General features: G+C 38.8%; 4 protein-coding genes across 5 annotated transcripts in view; 2 read left to right on the forward strand and 2 right to left on the reverse strand.

The window, feature by feature from the left end:
• Positions 1-1,871: 1,871 nt before the first annotated feature.
• The window catches only part of LOC117283092 (spidroin-1-like), a 31,950-nt gene continuing 5,843 nt past the window's right edge, over positions 1,872-27,978 (reverse strand). The window contains exon 2 of the mRNA XM_033755460.1: positions 1,872-4,678. Coding sequence (XP_033611351.1) covers positions 2,178-3,641 — 1,464 coding nt within the window. The 5' untranslated portion in view covers positions 3,642-4,678 and the 3' untranslated portion in view covers positions 1,872-2,177. The remainder of the gene's footprint in view (positions 4,679-27,978) is intronic.
• On the reverse strand, positions 3,682-7,513 carry LOC111874468 (uncharacterized PE-PGRS family protein PE_PGRS46). Its single transcript, XM_033755463.1, has 3 exons — positions 7,462-7,513; positions 3,738-4,678; positions 3,682-3,690 (listed from the first exon to the last, which is right to left on the reverse strand). Exons 1-3 carry the CDS (start codon positions 7,511-7,513, stop codon positions 3,682-3,684), a joined length of 1,002 nt encoding a protein of 333 aa, XP_033611354.1.
• LOC111874459 (glycine-rich protein 5-like) lies at positions 9,558-11,388 on the forward strand. The gene is made up of 3 exons (XM_023869977.1): positions 9,558-9,615; positions 10,345-10,479; positions 11,108-11,388. Exons 1-3 carry the CDS (start codon positions 9,558-9,560, stop codon positions 11,386-11,388), a joined length of 474 nt encoding a protein of 157 aa, XP_023725745.1.
• On the forward strand, positions 12,053-27,968 carry LOC111874471. Of its 2 annotated transcripts, none has more exons than XR_002844568.2 (2): positions 12,053-12,450; positions 27,403-27,968. XR_002844568.2 is itself a non-coding variant. In XM_023869996.2 (2 exons), exons 1-2 carry the CDS (start codon positions 22,211-22,213, stop codon positions 27,747-27,749), a joined length of 426 nt encoding a protein of 141 aa, XP_023725764.1. In that variant the 5' UTR covers positions 22,121-22,210; the 3' UTR covers positions 27,750-27,968. The 2 variants fall into 2 exon arrangements, 1 of the variants encoding a protein (XP_023725764.1); XM_023869996.2 differs by lacking the exon at positions 12,053-12,450 and adding an exon at positions 22,121-22,289.

Genomic DNA, 27,978 nt, shown 5'->3' on the forward strand with positions numbered 1-27,978 from the left:
CTGAAACAATTGTAAAAAGCGGGACCTCTATTCTTCAAACGGAAGAAGTGACACATATACCTACTAATTTTTGAAATATTTATAATTTAAATGAAGTCCAACAATCGGTGGGTGCATCGTTATAGGCAGAAAGTCATAAAGTTGAAGAAGCTCTAACTTCTAATAAACAGGGGCAAACACCAAAACAGCGTTATAAAAGACAGGGCAACCCTTGCTAATCCCTGCAGTTTTAGGGAAAAGCACGTACACAGAACATGCGGCAAGTATATCAAAGAAACCCTACAGATGCGAGAAAAATAAAAAAAATCAATAATAAAAACTATGATATAACAACAACTGTGAGTAAAAATTTACATTTAATTTCTTAGAATACAACATTAATGTACATAAAAAATTACGGCATATAATAAAGAATAAACAAGCATCATTTTATTTGATCAGTGCAGTGGCTGATAATAAAATACAAGCATATGAAACACGGTAACTGGGATAAAATAAAACGAATAAAATTCGACAATTAATTTCTTACAACAAGTAGAAGTTCGCGTCACACCTTTCACCTTGTGACGGCACACCGGTTGCGGAACACTACTCTAGTGAAAGTACCGACCTTCCAGAGGAACATAAGCCTCCATCTTCTTAGTAGAAGAGTAAGTCAAGCAAGAAACCAACATGAAACAGGCAGCACGCAGAGAAAACCGCGTGAGGAGAGGCCTGGGCCTGAACGTGGAGGCGGTATGTTTCTCCGAAACTTCGGTGATATTTACTTATTAGATTACAGAAATCAGAACTCGTCATTCGCCGTTGTGAGAACCTCAAATCCAACATAGCATACGGTCATTTATTAAGATATGCAATTCTAATGTAATTATATAAACAGGTGTTCTTGCTGTGTTAATTTATTATGTTAATGTTAATAACATATATAATTTGTAAATCGGGCATATTAAATAGTAGTGTCAGTTGTATAATATTCCTGAAGTTGTTTATGACATGTAGGCTCAGTAGTCTAGGGCTATGATTCCTGCTTTGGGTGCATGACGTCCCGGCTTCTAATCTTGGCTTAACCCGCTAATTTTTAGAGAAAAAGTAGACGTGCATACGTTAATGAATATTATACAAAAGTAATTGTTATACTACTGCTTACGTTTTTCTTGTATTTTATATACCAATATTAAAATATTAGGTCTTAAAATTTAAAAAATGGGAATCGAAATTTATCATATTTTATATGAAGCTTTTGTATGTTAGACGAGAGATTATTTTAAATTAACAACACCATAATTTAACTTCTTCAAATTTTAAAAATGGGAATCGAAATTTATCATATTTTATATAAAGCTTTTGTATGTTACATGAGAGATTATTTAAAATTAACATCACCATAATTTAACTTCTTACTTTAAGTCACCTTAATTAGTATGAAATTTTCGTCAGTAGATAGGGTGAAGGAATAACTTGGACACCCAAGAGCAGTAACATGTATATTCGTACAATTTTCTTCTTTTGTCTTTTGTTTTCATGCCGTGCGTGCTACTCCGGTTTGCCGTTAAGATAAAAAAAGTGAAGTTGTTCCTGTAACAGACCGTCAAGGCACATAGGGTTGTGAGATGTCGAGGCTCCCACATTTTCTAGAGAGTCGGTTCACAGATGTCGGTCAAGTCGTTAGCCTTACACGCCGGCAGCCCTTTATCCCTCAGGAAGATTCCTGGTACTCATTTCTGTTAGAGACTGAGTCGACCCCAGGGCCATACTGCGGCTGGAAGTATTAGGTAAGTAAAAAGAAAAAGTAAAGCTATCCCTGTAACAGGCAGTGAAGCCCCATAGGGTTGTGAGACGTCGAGGCTCCCACATTTTCCAGACAATCGGCTCATAGGATTAGGTAAATTGAAAAAATTCAATGACATCGTGGGGAATCGAACCCGCAACCTGTCTTTTATATTCCCTTATAAAATCAGAATTACTACTGCTTGAAGAGAGAAAATTTGTTTGCATTTCCAAAATTAACGGCAGTGTTAAGTAAATACATTCAGAGTATAAAAGAACAGCTGCGCTTGCATATTTCTACGGTTAAATCGTAAATAGAGCACAAGAACCGAGTAGCCTGAGTATGAATTTCGATTCAAAAAGTTATTTAGCAAGAATAAAGGCTGAAGATTCAGATCCTGTCACGAATTCTAAACAGATCCTACACCACCGAAACCTCCAAAGCTACTATCAACAGATCCTCCAGTCGATTGCATAGAAGATTCTGAACCTGTCACCGATCCTATGCCGCCAACACCTCCGTATCCACTACCAACAGTTGCGGAAGTTGACCGCATAGAAGATCTTGAACCTGTCACCGATCCTACACCACCAATACCCCCGTATCCACTACCAAGAGATGCGGAAGTTGACTGCACAGGAGGTCCTAAACCTATCACAGATTCTATGCCACCAACACCTCCATATCCACTACCAACAGATGCGGAAGTTGACTGCACAGAAGATACTGAACCTGTCACCGGTCCTACAACACCAATACCTTCGTATCCACTACCTACAGATGCGGAAGTTGACTGCACAGAAGAACCTGAACCTGTCACCGATCCTATGCCGCCAAAACCTCCATAGCCACTTCCAACAAATCCTGAAGTTAACTGAGCAGAAGATCCTGAACCTGTCAGCGATCCTATTCCTCCAACACCTCCGTATCCACTGCCAACAGTTGCGGAAGTTGACTGCACAGAGGATCCTGAACCTGTCACCGATCCTATTTCTCCAACACCTCCGTATCCACTGCCAACAGTTGCGGAAGTTGACTGCACAGAGGATCCTGAACCTGTCACCGATCCTATTTCTCCAACACCTCCGTATCCACTGCCAACAGTTGCGGAAGTTGACTGCACAGAGGATCCTGAACCTGTCACCGATCCTATTTCTCCAACACCTCCGTATCCACTGCCAACAGTTGCGGAAGTTGACTGCACAGAGGATCCTGAACCTGTCACCGATCCTATTTCTCCAACACCTCCGTATCCACTGCCAACAGTTGCGGAAGTTGACTGCACAGAGGATCCTGAACCTGTCACCGATCCTATTTCTCCAACACCTCCGTATCCACTGCCAACAGTTGCGGAAGTTGACTGCACAGAGGATCCTGAACCTGTCACCGATCCTATTTCTCCAACACCTCCGTATCCACTGCCAACAGTTGCGGAAGTTGACTGCACAGAGGATCCTGAACCTGTCACCGATCCTATTTCTCCAACACCTCCGTATCCACTGCCAACAGTTGCGGAAGTTGACTGCACAGAGGATCCTGAACCTGTCACCGATCCTATGCCGCCAACACCTCCGTATCCACTACCAACAGATGCGGAAGTTAACTGCACAGAAGATCCTGAACCTGTCACCGATCCTACACCACCAATACCCCCGTAGCTAGTACTAACAGATCCAGAAGTTGACTGAGCAGAAGATCCTAAAAATGTCGCCGATTCTATTCCTTCAGCACCTCCGTATCCACTACCAACAGATGCTGAAGTTGACTGCACAGAAGAACCTGAACCTGTCACAGATCCTGTGCCACCAAAACCTCCATAGCCACTTCCAACAAATCCTGAAGTTAATTGAGCAGAAGATCCGGAACCTGTCATTGATCCCACGCCACCCAAACCGACCAAACCGCCCAAACCGTCATATCCACTGCTAACAAACCCCGATGTTGACTGAGCAGAAACTCCCAAACCTACCACCGATCCTACACCGCCTAAACTGCCATAGCTACTACCAGCAGATCCTGATGCTGACTGAGCAGAAATTCCCAAACCTACCACTGATCCTGCATCACCGCCATAGCCAATTCCAGCAGTTCCTGATGTAAACTGAGAAGAAGATCCTGAACTTACCACTGATCCTACAACACCTAAACCTCCATAGCTACTACCAGAAGATCCTGATGTTGATTGAGCAGAAACTCCCGAACCAATCACTGATCCTACACCACCAATATCACCGTAGCTACTACCAACAGATCCAGAAGTTGATTGGGCAGAAGATCCTGGAACTGTCGCTAATCCCACGCCTCCATTACCTCCATAGATACCACCAAGAGATCCTGAATTTGCCTGAGCAGAAGATCCCGAACTTGCCAACCATCCTATACCACTTTGACCTTCATATTCAGCCAATATTTGTCCTAAAGTATACTGGTCGAAGTATCCTGGTCTTCCCACGCCCCCGTAATTTCTGTAGTTAACATTGGGCCTAGAAGATCCTGTACTTGACTGAGCAGATGACGTTGAGGATGCTGCCAATCCGGTACCACCAAAGTGTCTATAAATTCTTGTGTTTGTCTGATCTGATAATTTTGAAGGCCCTGAAATTTCAGTTTCTGAACCGGATTCTGACTCTCCAAATATTACAGTAGAAGATCCTGTTTTACCACTGAAGGAACGAGATTTTGTTGTTGAAGTTCGATCACTTGTTACTAAATCAGTCACCCCTGCGGTTAGTCCTCCTAGAAAATAATCTGTAAGTTTCTCGGAGGTTCCAGAGGCACTGGTTGCTGTGGATACTACTGAAGCAGCGGCAGACACAAGTCCGGTTCTCAGCTGCGATTCAACCTGCAATTCACTTGTCAAACCGCTGCCGGAACCTCCAGAAACTTCAATGGCACTTCCGGAATTAGAATCTGTAAAAGAGAAAGTTGTTTCTCATATTGATCTTGATCACACTAGGTTGCAAAATTCAAATAAATACTCGAAGTGAGCTGAATTTGTAAGAGTATCTGTTTGAAATGGGGCGGAATAGCGCAGTCGGTATAGCGTCTGGCTACGGGCTGGACGAACAAGAGATTAAAGTTCGAGTCCCGGTACGATCAAGAATTTTTTCTTCTCCGCGTCGTCAAAACTGGCTCTGGGGCCCAGCCAGCCTCCTATCCAGTAGGTATTTGAATTTGAATTTATTTGCATTCCATAAACCCTAAGCAGGTTAATACCTTTGGATATGGAACAAGTCAAAAGAATACCTACTGGTACAACTAATTTTATCTTAAACTAATATAGCTTAATTCTACATTATTCTCTATTTACATTGAGATATTCGTCTACAGAGTAAAAGCAATGAGCATGCAGATACCGGTGGTTCTTCCCCCGGGGATAAAGCGGCCGTGGTTTGAAGGTAACCACTCACCTCCAGCTAATGCCGAGGTCAAGAAAATGTGTATCTATACATCCACTCCCCCATACGCCTTCATGGCATAGTGCTTAATTAGTTAAGCACAGGAACAACTTTACCTTTTTACCTTATGTGTTTGAAAAGTTGCATTGTCTAGAATGAAAATAAATATCAGCTATGATTCATTCTGGGGCAAAGTGAAGGAATCGTGATTTTCAAGATTTCGCAATAACGTTCAGTTTAGTCAACCGTTGTTTTTATGAGTGGTCGTCAAATCTAGTCTTTTTGGGAGGGGGGAAGATTCGCATAATACAAAAGAGCGAATACTTCATATCCAGTTGTCTGGATTTTGTCGTTGTATAAATGATAATTATATTCAGTGAACTGGAAACAATAAACTGGAGAATGATCAAGGCTAATTTAAATGCATTATTGTGGTATTCGCCGGAAGTGGCTGAGGAAACTCTCAGTTAGGACAACTGTTAACCCAGCTAAGTTTTGAACCTGGGATCTACTGAATGCAAATCACGTTAACACTTTGGTAGCCTGCCTGTTTGGTGAAACAACTGAAACAGTTCTGAACACCATTTTTTAATAGAGATTTCTTATATCGCATCGCTGTACATGCGTTCCACTGTCGTAAATTTAACGACACACATTTGAGATTACCTCTGAGTTCATTACCACAAATAATATTATTATGGCGATAGTGACAGAGAGGAACATGCAGACGTGATTAAGAATACATGGGAATATTCGTGATGTCACAATGACAACTTTTCCTTCTTACCATAGATTTTTGAAGAGTTTGATCATTTAATTGCATTAAAAGGATCAACTGGTTAAACCTGTTTAGATAAATCCATATTTATTCAGTGAGTCAAACAAAAGGCATTAATACAGACTGTGAGGAAAAGGTATAACTTTTTGAATGTAAACCGGTGTTACATATAGCACTGGTTACTGGTACCACTTGATTTAAAATTACAAAACTCTGTAGTCTGACCATAGATTTTATCTATATGTTTCTTGTAGATAAGGACTATTTCTCTAAACAGAATAAACCGATTGGTTTTTGTAATGGAAAAGCAGGATATTTCCTGTGAAGTGTAAACTGAATTATTGTACCTTATTTAGACGAATTTCATGGTTCAGAGGTATAAACACTATTCCGCACATAAATATAGGTCCTATAGCACCAAGCATTTCGCATGAAATTGTAACACAGATATGTTCTGTTAGATTTCAGATTCTAACGGCAGCGACTATGAGAAATATATATATATATATATATTCTGGGATGTGATGCCATGCAGTTTGGTATAAGTTTACCTACGTTTAATGGGAACGACACTTCTATATTTCAATGGCGATCAGTAAGCCAACCAAACAAGGAAACATTCTGTAAATGTAGTTAGTTAATTAGTCCTCCATTGCAAAGTTCAGGACTTATACAGTTTACAAAGTGTCGTTATATAAGTGAATAAACAAAATATAAACATCCTACAACCATCAAATGCAGAAAAACTATAAATAGATCATATCCTCTGTGAGATTTTAACATTAGAACCGAGCCTGCATGTCTTAATTTTTTTTCCTTGGCACTACAGCCCCAGTGGGCCTAGGCCTACCTCCATGAACTTCTCCGTTCACTTCGGTTTTTCTAGTTCTTACACATTCGGTAGGACTCCTTGGGCGGGCAATCAGTTCGTCGCAAGGCCTCTACTTGTAGACAAACACAGAAAAACGCACATACACAAACTAAATATCCATGCCCTGAGTGGGATTCGAACCCACGATCCCGGTTTCCAAGCGAGCGAAGACAGTACATGCCTTAGACCGCTCGGCTACCGTGACCGGCGCATGTCTTAATTACATGGCTAATATTTTACTTATTAACATTCTAAATTTACAAGTGGTTCCCATTTAATTCTAAGTAAAGCACTGCTTTTTATGAACGAAATGTAAACTCGAAACGAAGACTTCTTGAATATGACACAGATAATTTAGACTGGAAAAGTACTGCGTTTGTACGCATGTAATGTACACTCTACTTTCTCCCAAATATCTCTCGAAAACTGACTGACCTTATACTCGCTTTCTTTCAGATCAACACATGAACAATTCTTAGAACTGTTTAGTACGTCAGTAGTTATTTACTACAGTTAGAATTTATCCAGTGTCTGCTGATGTGCAATTCTATACTTAGCATTGAATTTCATGTCATAACTGGGGAAGAGATGCATTACATTCGGGAAAATAAGATTAATACTAAGCCAATTCAATATTTTGTCTTACCCAGAGCAAGCGTGACGGACAGGCATATCAGACCATGAAAGATGCGCCACATGTTGGGAGCAGGAGATGTTTACTGTCATGTGGGTGCTTTCAACACTCGACAGCTACCATAGGTACTGTGATTAGGGTATACATGACACTGTGTATCTCTGTATCTAATCGACAGGACACTCAAATTGCTTGCGGTGTGCAGCTGATAAAGCTGTCGTTATGGCTATGTTTTTCAGACGTAACACTGATGTCTCAATGTCAAGTCTCACAGATTTCATCAACTTAATTGCTTTCCCAGACCAGACTAAATGACCACCGTATTTCCTCAAATATAAAGGGCATATTTAGCGTACTTCTCTTTCGACTAACTCTATTCCTTGTCGAAAAGTTAATTGTCGTCAAGACTGCCAAGAAATCCATCGAATTTTCCTGGAATCTTAGGATCAATACCCTGTTTTGAGAAAACCTATCTTGAGATTCGTCTTAATATTATAGTCTCATACGCTTAAGTTTTCAGAGGTGTATATTGATTTTCGGTTCTCCTTCGAAAATTGTGTAAGAAAGTTTCATCTCCAAGGCAGGCTACATGGGATAGCTAGGTCAACCTTATTGGCCCTTTAATGCTCGATAAAGGGCGTATATTATGATGTGTTTCATTGGCCACTTTTATTCGTTCCCTTGTTGCACTCTCTTCAAAATATTTCACTCAACATCCTGCTCAGATATCCTTCATCTGTGCTCATCCAGCAAGGGAGAAGCTTATTCTCATCACCCATACAAAACAAGAGACAAAATTATAACACCTCTCGTATTTAGTAAGGTGCAAATTTACACTATGATCGCGCTAACATCTGAAGAAAAGAATCCTACTATCAACAACAAAATGGAGACCTTTCGAAATTCTGAGACAATGGTGAGACTGATATTACAGGATTCTTAAAGTACGTGCAACTCTTCTTAAAAAAATATGCAACATTTTTTTTTCTTGCTTAATAGTTTGTAGGCTGCAATGTAACAACATGGCAGCAGTATGTTTACTTTTTGTTTGACGATGGTAACAAATAAAACATTTGAGTTAAGAACATGAAATTTTATATCAACAAAAACAACAAACAAACTCCGTTGTTTTAGTCCGCAAGCGAACTATACCGACCGAACGACCGGCGCTTGTCAGCGAAATTAGTGCCTCAACATAGATCGTAAACCATATCTGTAAATTCTGCGGGAAATGTTTTAATGTTAGTACACAGAGTGTGGAGACGTAAAGTTCTTTCGAAACGTCGGTACATATCTACGAATTTACGCATCTCATCTCAGACAGCAATCTTAATGTTTTCCGCCTTGAGAACCTGAAATCTCAACTAACCAACAACATTTTTTTTTTCATTTAATGAGGTGGGGTGAGATTGGATTGACTTTGTACGTCGGTCACTAATTGGCTTATTGTGTCAACCTTTCATAATACGTGAGTATGGAGTATTTGGTGAATGAGAATTGGCAGAGAAAATCGAAATACTTGGAGGAAACATGCGCCAGTGTCACTTTGTTCGCCACAAATATCACTTGACTTGAGCTGGGACTGAACCCGGGCTGCAGCAGTAGGAAGCCGGCGATTAACAGCCTGAGCTATGGTACGGCCAACGAACCAAGAAAGTTTCTAGCAATACGGCTCCAACGGGACAGGAGACTGAAGCTGGAATATCGAACCTCTGGTCTATATTTATGGCCTTTGGAATCTCTGCTTGAGCAATGGTTTTCATGCTTTTCTTAAGTCCTTCAGACAAATACCGGGAGAGTATCTTAATGCAGCCTAGAGTCGCTTCCTTCCAAAACCTTTCCCATCACCACCCACAGCCATCATTCTGTCCATTCAGTTCTACATCGTGGAAACGTAACCTAAAAACCAGTGAGTCATTTTTGATGTCAGAAATCTAGGCTCTGTTCCGGAGTGGGAAAGTTTCCTTTCTATTGCCAATCCTCGGGGGTTCACTGAAGCGACAACACGACTCACTGCCATTATCAGACAGATGTAAACATCCTGATGATACCTATAAATACATAACATTCCAAGAGCTTAATAACAGTCAGATTTAAGGTTCCAGAAAATGAAGAAGAGCTGTTTAGTTCTGGGTTTCGTGACGCTTGCAACTGTCAATGCAGCAAGTAAGTAATTGGATTCCTCTGTTTTCAAAGCTGCTCATTTGAATGTTGATTTAAAGCATGAAGTTATTAAGGTTGAAGAAAATCTGAACTGAACTGAACGGACACATGAACTTCTGGTTGATAATATTAGTTTACTAGACACAAACATAAATGTAATTAAGAAAAAACATATAACGTAGAGAGAAGCTAGGAATTTCTTGACCATCTGAAATTATAAAACTTTAATGAGATCTTCTATCATGCAATTATTTAGTCAGACAGAATATATCATTAACATATGTTTATATTAATTATAAATCAAATGTTGTATAACGAATAGAAAACTTAAAACTATTATGTAGAACGGAGAAGATTATAAATGTATACAATATTAATAGAATCACATTTTGAGCAAGAAAGGCGATAATATTGAGATAGATTTTAGGATTGTTGATGACGTTTGGTTCTGGTTGTATTGGAACTTCGAGTTCTAATAACAGTGAGTCAGGTTATATATTTACTTTTTAATTGCCATATTTTAATTGTCTAGGATATCTGAAAATTTCAAGAAGAAAACAAAATTGTGATTAATTCCGTTATAAACATTTTAGTTTGTAGCTGAATATTTAAGCTCTGAATCGTCTCCTACAGCCCCTGGGTCATAATTTTTGCACCTACTCATGTTGACCTACGTGACTCAGGATAAAAATTACTCCACGCTGCAATATTTCTCTGTTTCTTTGCCTGCAGTAATCCCGCCACCCATAAGTGAGGCAGCCTATCATGCGTTTCGTGACCCCACATTGGATATTGAAGAAGATGCGAAGGCTGGGTTACGTCCGTATAATATAGATGTTTATATCGCTGAAGACAACAATAGAGACAGTAAGTACAGTCTGATATACTTAAAAGGCAGAGCCACATGTCCAAAGAATAACTGCACTGCGAACAAGCTCTGTTTAGAAGATGCAAGAAATTGTATTCAATTTGTTCTTATATGTGTCTGACTAAACCTGCTACAGATTGAACCCATCTACTTTCCAACATCTCGTGTTGAGGTTAAGATGACATATGGCTATCCTTTCTCTACTTAATCAAAAACATTTTAAATATTACTTTATTAGCAGTATTAAAATACAGTTAACCGGGCAACTATGTCAATAACTGGTGGATTTACTATCTTACTAACTCAATGGTACATAGTTTCCTTAAGATATTGAAAGCTATTCAGCTAATAAATTCCAAGGTTTATTAATATGAAAATTCGTTATACTTTTTTAACTTCTTTAACATGATCTACTTGTATTACCATTCTAATATTATCCTTTTATTTGCGTCTATGTTTTCTAGGCGATCCCTTTGCATGAGACATCCGAAAACAATATGTGCATATATTTCTTACTTCCATTTTTCAGAGCACATCCATCTCATGTAGCTTTGTTGAAACGTCCCGAAATGTAAACTGCTTACTATTCATTTCAAGCTCTTTCAACAGTTGTGTTTGGTTTTCCAGCTATTCGGTCGAAACGTCTTGTTGGAAGTTTTGGATTGGGAGGTTCAAGAGCCCAAACTGCAACATATAGTTTGGGAGGAGGGTATGGTGGCCTCGGATACCCTGGTGGATTTGGTGGACCTGCTTTCGGAAGCCCTGTTGGATCTGCTTTTGGAAGCCCTGTTGGAGGCGGTGGATTTGGTGGATTAGGAGGATATGGAGGTCTGGGTGGAGGTTTCAGTGGATCAGCTGCTCAGAGTTCATCGAGTGCCTTCGGAACTAGTGGTGGTATCTGGGGTTAGAAGTGCGTTTGTATGTAAACTGAAGACTGTACTTAATACCTTCAACAATGGAGACTCTTTTTCCTTTACTTTACACGCAGGGTACCTCGCTTACAATCACTGACCTTTTGTTTTAGGCTCATTTCCTGTTCGGTTCGGTGATTGTAGTGACTGCAGTGGAGGTATAGCTCTAACGTTCTTTACATCTGCACTAGATTTACGTGAGTGGTCAGCTTCACGTCCCTGCCTGTTTACCCCCGGGGGAAGTAGCACCCGATGCCCATTGGGTGGGAGGCTGGAAGACGTGAAATATTACCCCTATTTAAACTCCAGAAATCCTAAACTCGTCCCATGTTCGGTATATATATTCAAAGGGCTTTTAATTTCTACCGCTATTCCTGGATAATAATTTATCAATAGTTATCAGTTCCTCATTTTATAATTTTATTTGACCCATTTTCATGAATTTTGTAATAAAATTCCAAAACGTTTTTACAGGTGTTACTATTGCGGTCTCATTTTTAAACATTCTATTCAGAAAATGCCATTTAATACAACATGTAACTGAATCACTAGAAGATTAATTCACCCAAAATATTTCGGTTTTAAGTCACCTTCAGGAATGTCCAACCAAATTACTTAAAGGATTATTCTTTCAGAATTACATTAACAATATCAAATAAAGTTTGAAACCACAGCCGTATACCTACATCTAAAACATTAAAGATATGCTATAACAGTGTGCAAGTTGAACATACACTTTAGAGGAGTTATTTTTTTTATTATAGTTCATATCTTCTAGCAAGAAAAGTTCGGATCTTGAATATAAAAGAGAATTTATACATTTGCATATATAGAAATTGAATCATTAAGGGACGAACTGAAACCGAGGGACAAATTTCTCTGTCTGATGTGTAACTAAACTTGATACACCAACCTCTTCCGAAAATACACATGCGTAAAGAGTATCAGATGTTATATACACGTACGCGGCACTTGAAGAGTAGTAGTAGCGATCAATCAGTCTAAAAACATGGACACTTCTCCTATTGTGGGGCGGTGATGCGGGACAGAGTTCAAAAGGTATGTTTAATAAGAACACTACCAATGAATGGCAAAATAAATTACTACATAATCAATCATATAAAACATGAATGAATTAATGCGCAAAGCTATAGTATTATTATAATTGTACGCTCGGGATAGCGACTGCCTACCGGCTGGAAGACCGAGGACTAGGAGTTCGAGTCCCGGTAGAGTCAGGATTTTCTCTTCTCCATTGTCCAGATCGGCTCTTGGGCTCACCCAACCTCCTATCCAATGGGTACCGGGGACTCTTTCCCCGGGGGTAAAGCGGCCGAGACGTGAAGCTGCCCACTCACCTCCAGCTAGAGCCGAGGTCAAGAAAATGTGATCTATACGTCCACTCTCCCATATGCCTTCATGGCGTAGTGCTTAATTAGACAACTTTACCTTGCCTTATACTGCCAGAATACCAACATCAAGAAGATGCAGATTACGGTGAAAACTAATTGTTGTAATGTATTAGTTTTACTTATAAGCTTTGTACTCTATTTTAATGCTTTAAATATGGACATAAGATTGTGGTTAAAAATTTATTTTAGAAGATTGGCAGTGTAAAGTAAGTAGGTAAAGGTATCCCTGTAACAGGACGTGAAGGCCATAGGGTTGTGAGATGTAGAGGTTCCCACATTTTCTAGACAATCGGTTCACAGATGGCGGCAAGGCCGCCCTTTACCCCAAGGAATATTCCAACAATATTCCTGGTACTCATTTCTGTTAGTGGCTGAGACGACCCCACGGCCATAGTGCGGCTGGAAGGATTTGGTCAATTGAAAAAAATCCAATGACCTCATCGGGACTTGAACCCGCGACCTTCCGGCTTGTAGCACAGTGCCTCAACCAGTATTTTTTAAAAAATGATTTCTTTCAATTATTTGGTTTACACAGTCTTGAATACGGCTTAATTTCGAAAAATATGTTGGGAATAAATAGCTACTTTTGGATTTGAGATTCTCACAGCGGTGGCTATGAAGAGGTGTATCTTCCGGGATATAACGCCGTGTAGTCCGGTTGAGATGGGCTGGCGTTTCGGAAGAACATATGACCTCCAGCTTCAAGATCGAAAAGTGAGTCTAGAAATAAACCATTGTAAAGAAGGCGACAAAAATATTTCTTCGTGCTTCATGCTGGTTTCTTTCATCGTTTATTATAAATTTGAGGCTGTATGTTCCTCTGAAACGTCTGTTGAGTTTCACCAGACTACACAACGCTAATCTTCTGAATAATTTATTCATTAAAAATATGTTGTATGAGATGGTACTTTAGGAATAGAATGAAAGTTCTAAATAATTTCTTCCACTACATTTACATCTTGCCCTGAAAATACTACTTCTCCTATTTCTTCAAAATTTCCCCTTCAAAAGCTGTCTTTCCAGTCTCATTTGCATTTCCTTTCACTGTACTTGTGTACCCGATTCAATTCCTTATGCAGACCTTCTGCAACAGAAGCACATGATACACCGTCATACAAAAATCAAGATCGACATCGTAATATTTCCCACTTTTCGAACGCACAAATTGTTTATGCTCTTGTAAAATATAAGAAATCCGTGGCCTGTAGTCCGCAAGCGAACTATAGCGACCGAGCGACCGCCACTTCTCGGCGAAGTTAGTGACAACTTTTTCCGATAGAGGGTGTCACGTGGTCAGCGCAACAGATCCCCACGGCCGTTAATCTCGGTTTTCTAGACCGGAGCCACTATTTCTTTGAAATAGCTCCTCAATTATCCTCACGAGGCTGAGTGTGTCCCGTTTCAGACACACTACTTCTCAGAAAATATGGTAGCGCCGGGAATCGAAACCCGGAACCTCTGGATCTGTAGCCAGGAACTTTGACCACTAAACCACAGAGGCGGTAGTCCATTAAATCATGTGTAAATGCATATGTATGGAAGTACACCACTTTTATTCACATACATTCCAAACAAAACAGCATAAGAAATATAAGTGTTATTATTTATATTATTTTAATTGTCCTTCAGTCTTGACCGGTACGAAGTGTACATTGCAGCCATTTCTACGGGAGATTAATTTGATAAGAATTAGATTTTAAAAGAACATTTTGAACTTATTGTGAAACATCCTGTATTTAGAGTTCACATCACCCATATGCTCTTCTGGGGATGGTAGGGGCAGTGTTTCACAGAAATTTCAGGAAAGACGACATTCCAAATGTAAACTCTTTGAAACACGCGTGTTGTTAATTGGAGAGTCTGGCGCAAACGTGACGTACATCCATTACGCAAATTATGAAGGAAGATCAGGTCACATTGTAACTGATCACAGTCCATAAATCAGAACAGTTAGATGTTCATCTCTCACGAACATAAATTCTATAATTTCATCTGTACAATTTTTTCAACTATAGGTCTCTGCCGTTATATTCGAAACTTTTGTTACAATTACCTCCACACCTCAACTAATCCCATGGAACAGAGTTCTTTGAATATGAGTGCGTGAAGTGGCTTTGGTTATCCTGTCTGCATAAGTTCTAAGCATGTTCTGTTCGTATACAGGTTGTCACGAGGTTATGACTCAGTAACTAAAAATAACTGGTTATGGATCGGATGATTGAATTTATTGACACTTTGTTTACAATCACTCTTAATCACAATAAATTACAACAGTTCACAATCAATTACTGCCTAAGACTCGCTCCATTCTGACCGGACTACGAGTGTCTTCTCTCCTAGTCTGTCTTCTATTGTTACTGACTTTGTTCAGGTTTACGAACGAATTAGTCCTTGATTCTCCTTTATATGGCTACTCCTTTCTGATTTAAGAATGGATTACGAATCTATGCTTTCTACAGTTAAAGTTAAGCTTAAAGTTTTGTTACGACCGACAATCAATCTGCCAGTCCGTCTTGGCGTCAAGCACTCATTTGGGACTTAAGATCAGATTTTTGTTTCTTTCAGACAGTTGTGGGTTTGTTGATGCGGGGCGCCCTCTCTGACTAGAGGACGGATCTGAATTTTACAATGTAGAATTACAATATATTTGCATTATACATGTTATTACATGAAAGTATACAAAATATATACAAGGCCTCTGTCAGATCGTTCCTTATCCTTAGTAGTTTCCGCCTATGAATTCTAGTGGTCATTTGTTACATGAGATTTAAGAACATTTTTGTAATGGCCACTGTTTTTCCTCCTCTGACGCATCATCTTTGAGTTCTGTCATAAATATTCTCAACATATGGCCTAGAGGCAAACTGTTTACGTTTGAAGCTCCAACTGATTGACGTGTTACTTGCTGTTCGTGTTCTCAATGCGTTCTTATATGCACGGCCGCTTATATAGTGTCCCGTATCGTAGGAAAATGTCTGTTGAATGTTCATTTACACGGAAACGTTTGTTGAACGTTCGTTTACGTGCAAAAGTACATATTTTGTACCTCAGTTTATCCCTAGGAATCTACCTCCATGGAAACCTGTTTTGTANACACAAACACAGAAAAACGCACACACACAAACTAAACATCCATGCCCTGAGTGGGATTCGAATCCACGATCCCGGCTTCCGAGCGAGCGAAGACAGTATCTTAAAGATATTCGTAATAATTCCGTATGTTGTCTTGGATGTACACATGATTATACTGTATATAAACTTCGTCCGTTAGAACGTTAATTTCAATTTCGTTATATCTGAATGCCTTTAAGCCAGAATAATTACACAGTTTTACGGCTAGTGCTCACGCAAGAAGCAACATCGGCAGGCCTGCAGAACCTGGGGCGCTAGTTCTTGTTTGCATTCTTTTCTAACCGGAACTCAGATTTCACAAGGTGAACAAAAATTCATTTCTCCACCTGTTCGTTATTGTTTCTCAAATATTCTTAGTTTATTTAAAAATATATTTTAAATTGCGGCCATTAACATCCCTACTTTGCGTTCTGGTGGTGTTAGGTTCTATTCTGGGTCCGGAGAGCATTTTTCGGACAGTTCTTTCGGGGCTCATAATGATAATATCCTAAAATAGGCCACGATCGCTTCCTATCCTTCCTAACATAATATAGGTCCTTATTATATTATGTGCACCACCTAGTGTGTCTAGTGTTCAGAGTTCCTGGCTACAGATCCAGAGGTCCGGGTTCGATTCCCGGCGCTACCAGATTTTCTGAGAAGTAGTGGGTTTGGAACGGGGTTCACTCAGCTTCTTGAGAATAATTGAGGACATATTTCATGGAAATAGCGGGTCCGGTCTATAAAACCGAAATTAACGGCGGTGGGGATCCATTGTGCTGACCACGTGACAACCTCTATCCACTAAAGTTGGCACTAACTTCGCCGACAAGTGGCGGTCGCTCGGTCGGTATAGTTCGCTTACGGACTAAAACCACTGAGTAGTAATTATCTTATGTATAATGCGACAACATTTTACAGATCAGGAGAAGATAAATCCTGTCCTACTGGATATCATTCCTGCTTTACAATGTTCTCCGCCTTTATGTTCAGAGTGCCAGAAAGGGAGTTTACAGCAGTAACGTATTTCGGCACTCGCTGGAAATGATGGATAGTTTCATGCTTCAGTCACCTTTACCCTTGGTAACCCATCGAATAGAAAACTCCAGTGCTTGTGAAAGAATCCATGATACCTTAAAGAACACTAGAACTCCTGCAATCAATTCGAGATCACGAGACTTAACTCATTACATACTGAATTTTTAGTGAAATCAATCTTCTAACACAATCCCATGCTGATATAAAATTTCTGTTGTTTGAAAACTCGAAATAGCTTTGTGTTTGGAGACGGTAAAATGGTTTTCTTCACTGAATTATTAAACACTAAATTAAGGCAAAAGTGACTAACATTTCTGAGACTTCTTGAACATTTTCGTAACAAGCTTATTTTTTTTACGTTGAGGAGTTATTAGACCTACGCCCAACCCTCAAGCTGGAGGACTACAATTTGTCGGATGTCCGCGATAGCTTATTCAATATACTGGCAGCTTCCCTCCATATCTGGAGGGCGTCTCCTCCATCCGCAACCTTAGGACGCGCCATGCTGTTGTGACAAGGGGCTGCATAATGAGGAGCTTCGTAACTCGTATTCTTCTTCAAGTATAATTAGAATCATCAAGTCAAGGAAGATGAGATGGGCAGGGCATGTAGCACGAATGTGGGAGAAGAAGAAGAATAATTCATACAGGATATTGGGAAAACCAGAAGGAAAGAGACCCTGGGAAGACCAAGGTGTAAGTGTGTGGACAATATTAAAATGGATCTTAGAGAGATAGGATGGGATGGCATGGATTTGATTGATCTGGCTCAGGATAGGGACCAATGTAGTGCTCTTGTGAACACGGTAATGAAGCTTTGGGTTCCATAAAACGCTGAAAAGTTCTTGAGTAGCGGCACAATTGGCGGATTTTCAAGAAGGGCTCAGCTCCATGCGTGAGTGAGTGACCAACATTTATAACCGAGATATCTCGTGCAGTGTATGGAAAGAAATAAAATTTAAATTGTGTTCGTAAGAGGAAATGAATTTGTAACCATCCTGTTCAAACGCGTTCCGGTTCGCAGACCACAGTTCACTGGTCTGTTCACTTATAGCAGCGACCCCTAGAGGCTAATCCTCCTTACGTTTTTGACCACTTCTTTAACATGAAGTTGCAAAACTCGTGTTGTTGACCTTCCTCGTCCTGAATGAAAATCGGAGGAAAAGAGAAAAAATAAGATAAAAATGAGATCAATGATGAAGAACGAAAAAATCCAAAGAAGAACAGTAAATGACAAGAATGCAGCCAATGCCTGACCAAAGAAGTCAACCTGAACGATTGCATTGGAGAATCAGTGGCGACAATTTTATAGGTGCAAGGACATCACTAATTCTCGCTACTGTAATTGTCTTTACACGATTTGTTTGTTCCTCAATTATTTCTCCGCCTCGGTGCCAGTGTTCGCTTAAGATCCTATATTTCCATGGCAAGGTACAGCTTTTATTATTTAACCCTTTGCAATCAACTTGCAGATTAATCAACTCTTGAATCTTTACTTAAAGGTACCACACCAGAAGAGATCAGCTTGTATCTTTTAAATTAGTATAACATTTCTGACAGTAGGTGGCATAAAGTATGACACACCGACATTTAGACCAAGCAAAGTCTTTCATATGATATACTGCTCTTACATAGGTCATTTGGGGGAAGTGCAATTATTGTGGGATTTTATGTGCAACTGCGCTTACCGCTATTATCCCAGGTGTTCTTAGGAGGTGCTTTTGTGATGGGGCTTGAAACCCAAATGGTTAAACTCTCAAACACCTGTAATTCTTGAGAAATTTCGAGGCATTTTCTTTTCTTTCTTCTGTCTTCTCAAACATGAAATACATCCAGACAAGATGGACAGTAATAATAAGTGAGTTATCGATTTCGCAATATTGAAAAGGATAACGAAATCTAACAAATCTATGTGCTCAGTACTCTCACGCGGGAGATACAAGTAACTGATTCGAATTTCGGTTAGGATACCGGTTATATCTCGAGCCTGTTTAACAACGCTCTTTGAAGTTTAAGGTTATGTCCGATGAAGTGATAGCGATGAAGTGAATAGGATTAGAAAAGAAACGGTCTTAATATTGTAACGTGTGTATCCATTGCTAGGCAACGGCTCACAAAACACATTATCTAGGAAAATAATAAGCAAAGTATGCATTAAAGTAATATTAAAAGTCTCTTTCATGTGTCTTACAGTTCTACACATACAACGATTTATTTCTGAATTCATTCTTTACCATGTAATAAAATATAAACTATAAGCCATACAATTTTTAATTGTGGTTTTTACAAAATAATACTAAAAGATGCCGAACATATGCAACTACTTGTAAAATGAAGCATGATTTCTCATGGTTAGCAAGAAATAGTAGCATTAGTCGAGTAGAATAGTCATTATTCTCCCGTGTTTCCCTGCCTGAGGACGCCATGTTTTTCTCGAGTGTTGAGGAGAGTGACGGGATAATGATCCACAACACTCCACGAGTTCCCCCACAGTCTTTCCGTTTTATCATTCTTGGGCATGTTTCACAACATTCGGCGTTGCATAACGTCTGCAGTTGAAACAGCATCGTTAAATTGAACAGGAGATATCTCTAAAAACGAAGCAGGAATCCTAACCGCTACTTCTCAACGAACTCTGTGGAGATAAAGAAATGAAACCGGCCAAATGAAGGAAATTTCTTCTTAACATCACAAATGAAAGTAACGCACACATAACAAAGCTTGCCTGGAGACAGTCTCTTACTTCGAGGTCATACAATAAAGTTCAGGGAGTTATTAAAATGGATCTTAAGTATTTAGGTTAGTTTTAGTTAATTCAACTGATTCAGAGCAAGGCAGAGATACATTTTTTATTTATATTTCATAATGCCAGATGACTATTAGTGTAGGTTTAAAAAACTCTAAATACATTTTGTGTGCGTTTTTTATTTGCATAAAAATATATCTCCCCACTCTCCGAATTGACATAAACATCTAACGAAGGCGTGTCAGAACACAAAACTTCTACGACTTTAATTAAAAAACAAGTTGTAAAGAATGACTGGGGAACATTAAATAGGCCTAATAATTAATTTTATACGTTGTTTACTTAAGAGGGTTTGCATCGCTAACAGATATCTAGCGTGCACTGGTAAATAAAAATGCATAGAAAATTCTGGTCGGCAAATCTTAAAAACAAACAGTTTGGAAAATATAACCAAAGATAGCAAGACAATATTAAATGAAGGTGAAGAAGTGGAGAGAGAAGCTTTGACAGGATTTAGGATTGAATGGACTGCAGAGTTTTTCCGATTATGCTGAGAATATTTTTAGTTTTTCATTAATTTTCTCTTTGCACGTAGACTTTACGTTAGCGAATGAAAACGAAAATGACCATATATGTATGTCGTTTATGATACGACCCATGGTCTTCAACAGCTAAAATGTAGGGATCGCTGGTTCGGATCCCGCTTGATGTTTAGATATTTGACTATGATTTTTTTTTCCTGTGTACGTAGAGTGGTTATGAGCCAATTCCCTTAAAAGGGGTCCTGCAAATTGCACAAAAAATTAAAATCTTAGGGTTAATTTTGTATAGGAAAAAGGCGGAGGGATTAATCCGAGAGGGACGAAGTAAATATGTCCTTAACCCCTTTAACTCATTCCGTGGAAAGGATCCTATTTGAAAGGCAGATAGGCATTGCGATGTTGAAGAAATTCAGTGTTTTAAGATAGGCGAAGGGTTATTACCTACTTAGCAAGATCCCACTGCTGGTCAATGTGATTAATTGGATGAATTCATTGCACATTTTCACAATCTGCATACTTAAGTAAGGCCTTCATATTAAGATTTCTTCTACTTTGATTTTCCCAAAAATGTTTCCCTTCTAGTTTCCGATAAAGGTTTTGTGAACTTTTCTGGTTTCTTCCATTAATGCTACCTGCCCTCTCTATATGATGGCCGTTCAGATGCCCACCGAAATATGTGGTGAAAAGTAGGTTTTGTTTATGAAATTTTCTACAGTCATCAACCACTCTACGTATTATATAATGATCAAGTCAAGGAGGATGGGGTGGGCAGGTCATGTAGCACGATTGTGGGAGACGAGGAATGCGTATAAGATATTGGTGGGAAAGCCAGAAGGAAAGAGAACACAGGGAAGACCAAGGCGTAGGTGGGTGGACAATATTAGAATGGATCTTAGAGAAGTAGGATGGGATGGTATGAATTGGATAGATCTGGCTCAGGATAGGGACCAGTGGAGGGCTCTTGTGAACACGGTAATGAACCTTCAGGTTCCATAAAATGGTGGGAAATTCTTGAGTAGCTGCATAATTGGCGGCTCCTCCAGAAGGGCTCAGCTCCATGAGTAAGTAAGCAAGTAAATTATATATTTATATATATTATAATTCATTCGGTGTTTGTATATATTTGGTGGGGAATGAGAATACAAAATTAGGAATGAAATGACAATATTTTTTATAAAATTTAGTTGGTGAGGGGCATTCGGTGGAAAGTGGCCAAATAATGAAAAGAATCAGGTTCAAATTATGTAGCGTTTAGAAGTGAACATTTATCTTTGCGTTTGAAAAGTAAGGAGACTTAATACCATTTATTTTCTAATATTAATATTAAATGTTCTGATTGTAAATTTAAATTTTGGGCGGAAATGAAGTTAGTGCTTCAGTATGGTGTTAATATTCCTTCCATTACTCTAAGAATAAGTTCAAATTTTTAAGAGAAATTATACGACATAAAAAATAGCGGTGGTTCGCATTCGGAAAGTCCCAGGTTAAAATCCCTGCCCGGAGTTTAAGTATAATGTTTTCATTGTTTTCATAACCTTCCTCAATTTCCTCGAGGCAAATGCAGGGAAAGCATTTTAAAATATGCAACTATTACTTCCTTCAACTTCCTTAACTATTCTTTCTAGACCTTAAGATTCAAAAGTAATTAATCAGCTGACAAAGCTTCGTTCAACCAAAAATTACCACATTTTTTTTTAATTTATGCCGGTGCTGCTATAAAATTGTTATGCAGGATTAGATGTCCTAATTCTTTGTGTTAATTAAAAGTAATCTTAAGCTGACATTTACTTGGTCACTGATTTGTCTGCTTGAGCTAAGAGGTCTACATATATCGGGTAACTTGTAGCATGAAATGGTGTATCACTGGACTGGTTGAAGCCCCTCACTATATAAGCACTAGTCAGCAGAAGTCAATGCCCACTGCATTTCGGATGGCTTCACATTGAGGCTGATCTGCAAACAGAGGAGGACATGGGACAGGGGATATGCCTTCTGCTGGCCGCAGTGCTCTTGGTGACATCTGTGAACATCAGTCACATTCAGTTTGCAGGTAAACCGATCATTAGAAATATATTATGAGATTTCTGGGGCGAGTCATACAGTTTCATGCACCAGTGGTTACTGAGTGCACAGAGATGTGTAAAACTCGTGTATGTTCCGGGACATGTCTATAATTCGACCTTGTGGCCCGTGCTGCATCATCAGATACAGGAAATAACATATCACGTCATAGATAATTATAGCTGTTATAATCTATTTATAGTGGGTTAATGTAATTATTTATTGATATGTATACTGCCTCACATTACTTTATAAATAATTATTATAGATTATATTAGTCTTATCACGTTAGTTACAGCTTGCACAGGGTTGTATAAAATGGTATATATAATACGTTATTTATAATTGACGGTCGTAATATTTAATTATGTCGTTAACATATGGTAACATATTGTTCCTATTATTCTCGAATGATAACGTGAATTAATATATTTATCAACAATCTTAGTAAGTGTAGTGGTGGACTTTTTCGTGCTGATTACTTGTACAGGGTGTTCACGCGTAATAAATGCGTACAAGGCAGAAGCTCGTTAGACTAAATTTTCGAAATGTTATATTTTGGCGTCATGTTGTATTTTCTACTCAATTTATTTACCATCTCACACAACAACTCTGTAAGCAATTAACGACAGAGTTATTAAAATACAGATGTCTGATGACGACTTTAAGGTCGAGACATGTAGAAAAATTTTGCAACATTCTGTGCATAATTTATAATAATTGTATGCAAAGTTGTTGTGTGAGACGGTAAATATATATACGAATATGTACATATACTTGATCGCCTCTATGGTCCAGTGGTCAGAATTCCTGGCTAAAGATACAGAGGTCCAGGTTCGATTCCCTGCTCTACTAAATTTCTTTTTCTGAGAAGTAGTAGGTCTGGAACGGGGTCCACTCAGCCTCGTGAGGATAGTTGAGGAGTCAGTTCAAGGAAATAGCGGCTGAGGTCTTGAAAACCAAAATTAACGGCCGTGGGGTTTCGTTGCGCTGACCACGCTAAATTTGGCACTAATTTCGCCGACAAGCGGCGGTCGCTCGGTCGGTATAATTCGCTTGCGGACTAAAATAACTGATTTTGTTTTTTGATTATATACATATACTTAGATCATTTTTGTTTGACCCTTTGATTTCTTATTATTTTAATGTCTGGCATTCAATCAGATTCACGTTTATTTTTCTTCATTAGAAACTACTGGCTGAAAATAATTAAAAGGTTGACGAGTTTCCGAAATAAATCACATGTAGGAATGCTGTATATATTTGTCGATGGCTCTGAATCATTTAATTGCTGTCCAAACATTTTTATATCTGCAAATTAATTAATGATATATTAATGACATATTATTTGAGTAACGTGATCAGAGCACCAACTAGCGGGACATTTGTTCGTGACGCCAAACTGTTTCCAGGATTTTCAAACATAAATTTACGCGATCCCCCATCAATGTATGTACCAATGTCTTTTATGATGATTAATTTTGGCGAATTTGTATCATCACATAACAATTTATTTAACACTAACTGTGCTGGACTTTGTTTAAAAGACGACTTCTTCTTAAAAAAAGAAGAGAATTACCATGTACGAATATCTAGTTTATTTTCTCTCATTGATTAAATGTTATTGAAACGGACATGTTTCGGTTTTAACAACACACAGTCAATAGAAGGAAATAAATTATACATACTTAGAAGATAATTTATATGTTATTCTAAGATAGACATCATATCGGGAAAATGAACCTTATCATATATTCTTCATTCATTCATCAATGGCTCTACAATCCTTTGCTGGGCCCTGACCCTTTTTTAGTTTCGTAATCCTATACACAGCCGGTAGGACTCCTTGCTCGTGGGATCAGACCGTCGCAAGGCCTCTCTGCCTACACACAGGACAGCATAAATACAGAGTAAACTCACACAGACATCCATGACTCGAGTGGAATTCGTACCCACGATCCCAGTGTTCGAGCTGGCGAAGACAATTCATGCCTCAGACCGCGCGGCCACTGTGATCGTCATACATTCTTACACTTACTTACTTATGGAGCTGAGCCTTTCTTGAGAAGAAGCCAAATCTGCAGCTACTCAAGAATTTCCCAGCATTTTATGGAACCCGAAGGTTCATTACCGTGTTCACAAAAGCCCTCCACTGGTCCCTATCCTGAGCCAGATCAATCCAATACAGACAATCCCATTCTATCTCCCTAAGATCCATTTTAATATTGTCCACATAGCTACGCCTTGGTCTTCCCAGGGTCTCTTTCCTTCTGGCTTTCCCACAAATATTCTATATGCATTCCTCGTATCCCCTATTCATGCTACATCCCCTGCCCACATTTTTACACTTATACATGAATTATTCTGAAGAGTTTTACCTTCTGGAATACAACGCCGTGTTGTCCGTTGAAAGTCAAGTTATATTTCTGAGAAAAGTGTCGCTTTCATCTTCAGGGTCGAAGAAGCATGAAGCAGGTAGCAAGCAGAACTTTCAACGGAATATACGGCGTATTAATATGAGAGATAGAAAACTTCATAACACCGCTGTGAGAACCTCAATCCCGGTTTATATTTTTATTTGAATATATATTATTTACTGCTGGAAAGCCATGAATAGAAATTCTTTCACTCATCTCAGAAATAAATATATAGTAGAGAACTCTGTGCTTCTGAGTTGGAGATCTCGTGCATATAAAGGTTTGTTACCGCCATACAATATCTTACCGAAATCCATTGATCAGTGTGGGGTAACAGACATATAGACGTGCAGTTAGACATAACGTCTGTATTAAGGATTCACTTTACGTTCTTAGAAGGATTTCCTTCTTGACTCCTCCCCCTGCATCAGACTGTGGCCTTTATACGCGTCACTGGACTTGATGTTTGGGGTCAGTGTTCTCAGTAAAGCTGGTAAGTATTCCAGGAAATCCTGTCCTTTTACCTCGTACTCTTCATAACTTGATCTTCTGGTGCACTTTGTAACAGAATTCATTCCTTTTTTTTTCTTCTTGTTTTAACGTTAGTATAAATGGAAAACGTGTTTTCGATGACATTCCTCCAGCACGAGGCACTGCTTCCTGAAGCAAGTTTGGAATAGCCACGGGATTGTGTCACAGAGTGGAAGAAGTGTACATGTACACTGGACCTCCTGTTCTCCTGTTCGTCAGCCCATATGATTGCATGCCCCGTCATGGAGCTGAGCCCTTCTTGAGAAGCCACCTATTGTGCAGCTTCTCAAGAACTTACCAATATTTTATGGAAACTGAAAATTGATTACTATGTTCACAAGAGCCCTCCACTGGTCCCTATCCTGAGCCAGATCGATCCAGTCCATAAAACCCAATCCTATCTCTCTAAGATCCGTTTTAATATTATTCACCACCTACGTCTTGGTCCTCTTAGTGGTCTCCTTCTTTCTGGTTTTCCCACAAAAATCCTCTATGCATTCCTCTTCACTGTCATGCGTGCTATATGTTCTGCCCATATCATACTCATTGATTTGATCATTCTAATGACATTTGGAAAAGAGTGCCAGTTATGAAGATCCTCATTATGCAGTTTTCTTCAGCATCCTATTATTTCATCCCTATTCAGTCCAAATATTTTCCTCATCACCATGTTCTGAAATACCTTCAGTCTATGTTCATCCTTTAATGTCAGGGGTCAAGTTTCACACATATACAACATTACAGTTAAAATTATAATTTTACGTATTTTAATTCTCCGTTTTTATTCAGCAGACAAGGAGATGAAAAGCTCTGACCTGAATGGTAACAAGCATTACCCGAATTCAATTTCCTCTTAATTTCCTCATGATTCAGATTTTGATACTTTAATTTCGTCCCCAAATATTCTAACTTTGTTATGCTTTGAAAGGATCTACAAGTTGATTATGATCTGCAACGTTTATTTAAACATTTTTTAAACATGTATCAATAGAAATATGAGGAGATATTGATTCTATGAATTTTATTTATTTTTATGTGGTTAAGTTTGCAACAGTAGACTCCGGCATATATGTGAAATAACAGATTAATTTTCTCCAATTAAAGTCGATACATTCTATAAAATAATAAAGAATACATGCCTGTTGCATACTCTTGCTAGGAATTTCAGGCATTAGCAGGTCAATTTACCTTAAGGCACTTAATTTATATCCTGTTTGGTGCCAAGTATGACTCACTGGCAGGACTCTGGTTATCTTAACAGATGTCCTTCATAATTTTCCACCGGATTCTCCAGGTCAATATCAGGAGAATTTGTTGAAGTTGGCCGCTTTCTCCTAGGTACTTGTCAGTCTCTCTTCAATATTAAGTAACATCTGTAGTTGACACAGAATTCTTAAACAGTCTATAAACAGAACAAAGGAGCTGATATACAGCAGAACTTGACCCCACTGAAAATAACAAAAGTACGGATTCTTGAGAATTTATATCTAAATGACGATACTCTGCATAAATTGGTTACTGTTTGTTATGAATGCCATCTAATTACGTCACTTTTGTTCTTCAGAATTAAATCAGTTTATAGTTCTACGTCTACATAAAAGGGTAAGCTGGGATATGTTGTTGTTGATTGAATATTGGGTTACTTAACAAAGCATTTTTAACTGCTTAAATCATTATGAAGTTGAGTGGTGAAATAGTTGTTAATGGCAAAATTGAGATGAAGTGCTAGGAAGCGGTTGTGACCTATTTTAACCCATTGTCTGATCAGTCATTATTGCAGTACTTTCCAAGAGGGATTAAGAAAGAGCTTAGATCATTACAGTGGGTCTCCTGATTACGAAATACCTGTGGTAACTATTCGACTATCAATTTCTCTACTTGTACGGTCAACTAATTTAATAGGAATTTACTTAGGATAGGTGGGTTCTCTGTTGCAGCTGCTAACGCTAACTAGATACAGACCTGAATGCTCATAATCTAATAGAATACCAGCTACAGACTACTTAGGCATACTCCCAGTGCACAATGTAATGACAAGATGGAAAACCAGCAGGATCGCTCTATTGGGAGTTCCATAGAGCAGAAACACCAGCGTAGCTATTTCTCTTAAGAGACAACATAATTTAAATATGATTTTTCTTTCTACGTTTGCAGATGGAGTTGTACCAAATCGCAGACAAGTGCTGCCACCTATACCAGGGTACATTCCTGTGTACATTCAGCATGGTGATATGCCACCAGAAGACCCGAATGAAGCTGCTGGTGTTTTTCAGGTGGCCAGCAAAAACGCGCCTCCAAGAATGTCATATACCATTTATAGCCCCATGGCAACTACAAAAGTGTTACAACAGTCAGAATCAGCTCTAGGAGTCAGTGACAGTACCACCGACAGTTCTGTCAACAATGAATCTCAAGCATCAACCGGCGGCATAGGTGAAATAGTATCTAATGGAGTTCCAGAAGAAAGTGATAGCTATGAGTCTAATGGATCTAAACTGTAAAAAATAGACACGGAAGGTCAATATAAAAGTGTACAGCAAAGTAGGTACATAAGGTAATGGTGGACTCTTATTTGATGGTTCAATTGATGACAGTTTATCATGTCCATGGGTAAAAAGATGTTTATATTGTAATGGTTGTTAAACGTATTAGAAAGATGGTATAATTTTAAAATATATTAATATATTACATTTGTTAATTTCAAAATGGAAATCATTAAATAAAACACAA

The sequence above is a fragment of the Cryptotermes secundus genome, unplaced genomic scaffold (genome assembly GCF_002891405.2).
Source record: "Cryptotermes secundus unplaced genomic scaffold, Csec_1.0 scaffold426, whole genome shotgun sequence".
Lineage (NCBI taxonomy): Eukaryota > Metazoa > Arthropoda > Insecta > Blattodea > Kalotermitidae > Cryptotermes > Cryptotermes secundus.

Excerpts from the sequence above, each read along its gene's own strand:
- LOC111874468 (XM_033755463.1), bottom strand. The coding sequence starts at position 7,513 with ATGTGGCGCATCTTTCATGGTCTGATATGCCTGTCCGTCACGCTTGCT. Across the intron at positions 4,679-7,461 it reads GTCCGTCACGCTTGCTCTGG|ATTCTAATTCCGGAAGTGCC; the intron begins GTAAGACAAAAT and ends TCTCTTTTACAG.
- LOC111874459 (XM_023869977.1), top strand. The coding sequence starts at position 9,558 with ATGAAGAAGAGCTGTTTAGTTCTGGGTTTCGTGACGCTTGCAACTGTC. Across the intron at positions 9,616-10,344 it reads TGCAACTGTCAATGCAGCAA|TAATCCCGCCACCCATAAGT; the intron begins GTAAGTAATTGG and ends CTTTGCCTGCAG. Across the intron at positions 10,480-11,107 it reads TGAAGACAACAATAGAGACA|CTATTCGGTCGAAACGTCTT; the intron begins GTAAGTACAGTC and ends TTGGTTTTCCAG.
- LOC111874471 (XM_023869996.2), top strand. The coding sequence starts at position 22,211 with ATGGGACAGGGGATATGCCTTCTGCTGGCCGCAGTGCTCTTGGTGACA. Across the intron at positions 22,290-27,402 it reads CAGTCACATTCAGTTTGCAG|ATGGAGTTGTACCAAATCGC; the intron begins GTAAACCGATCA and ends CTACGTTTGCAG.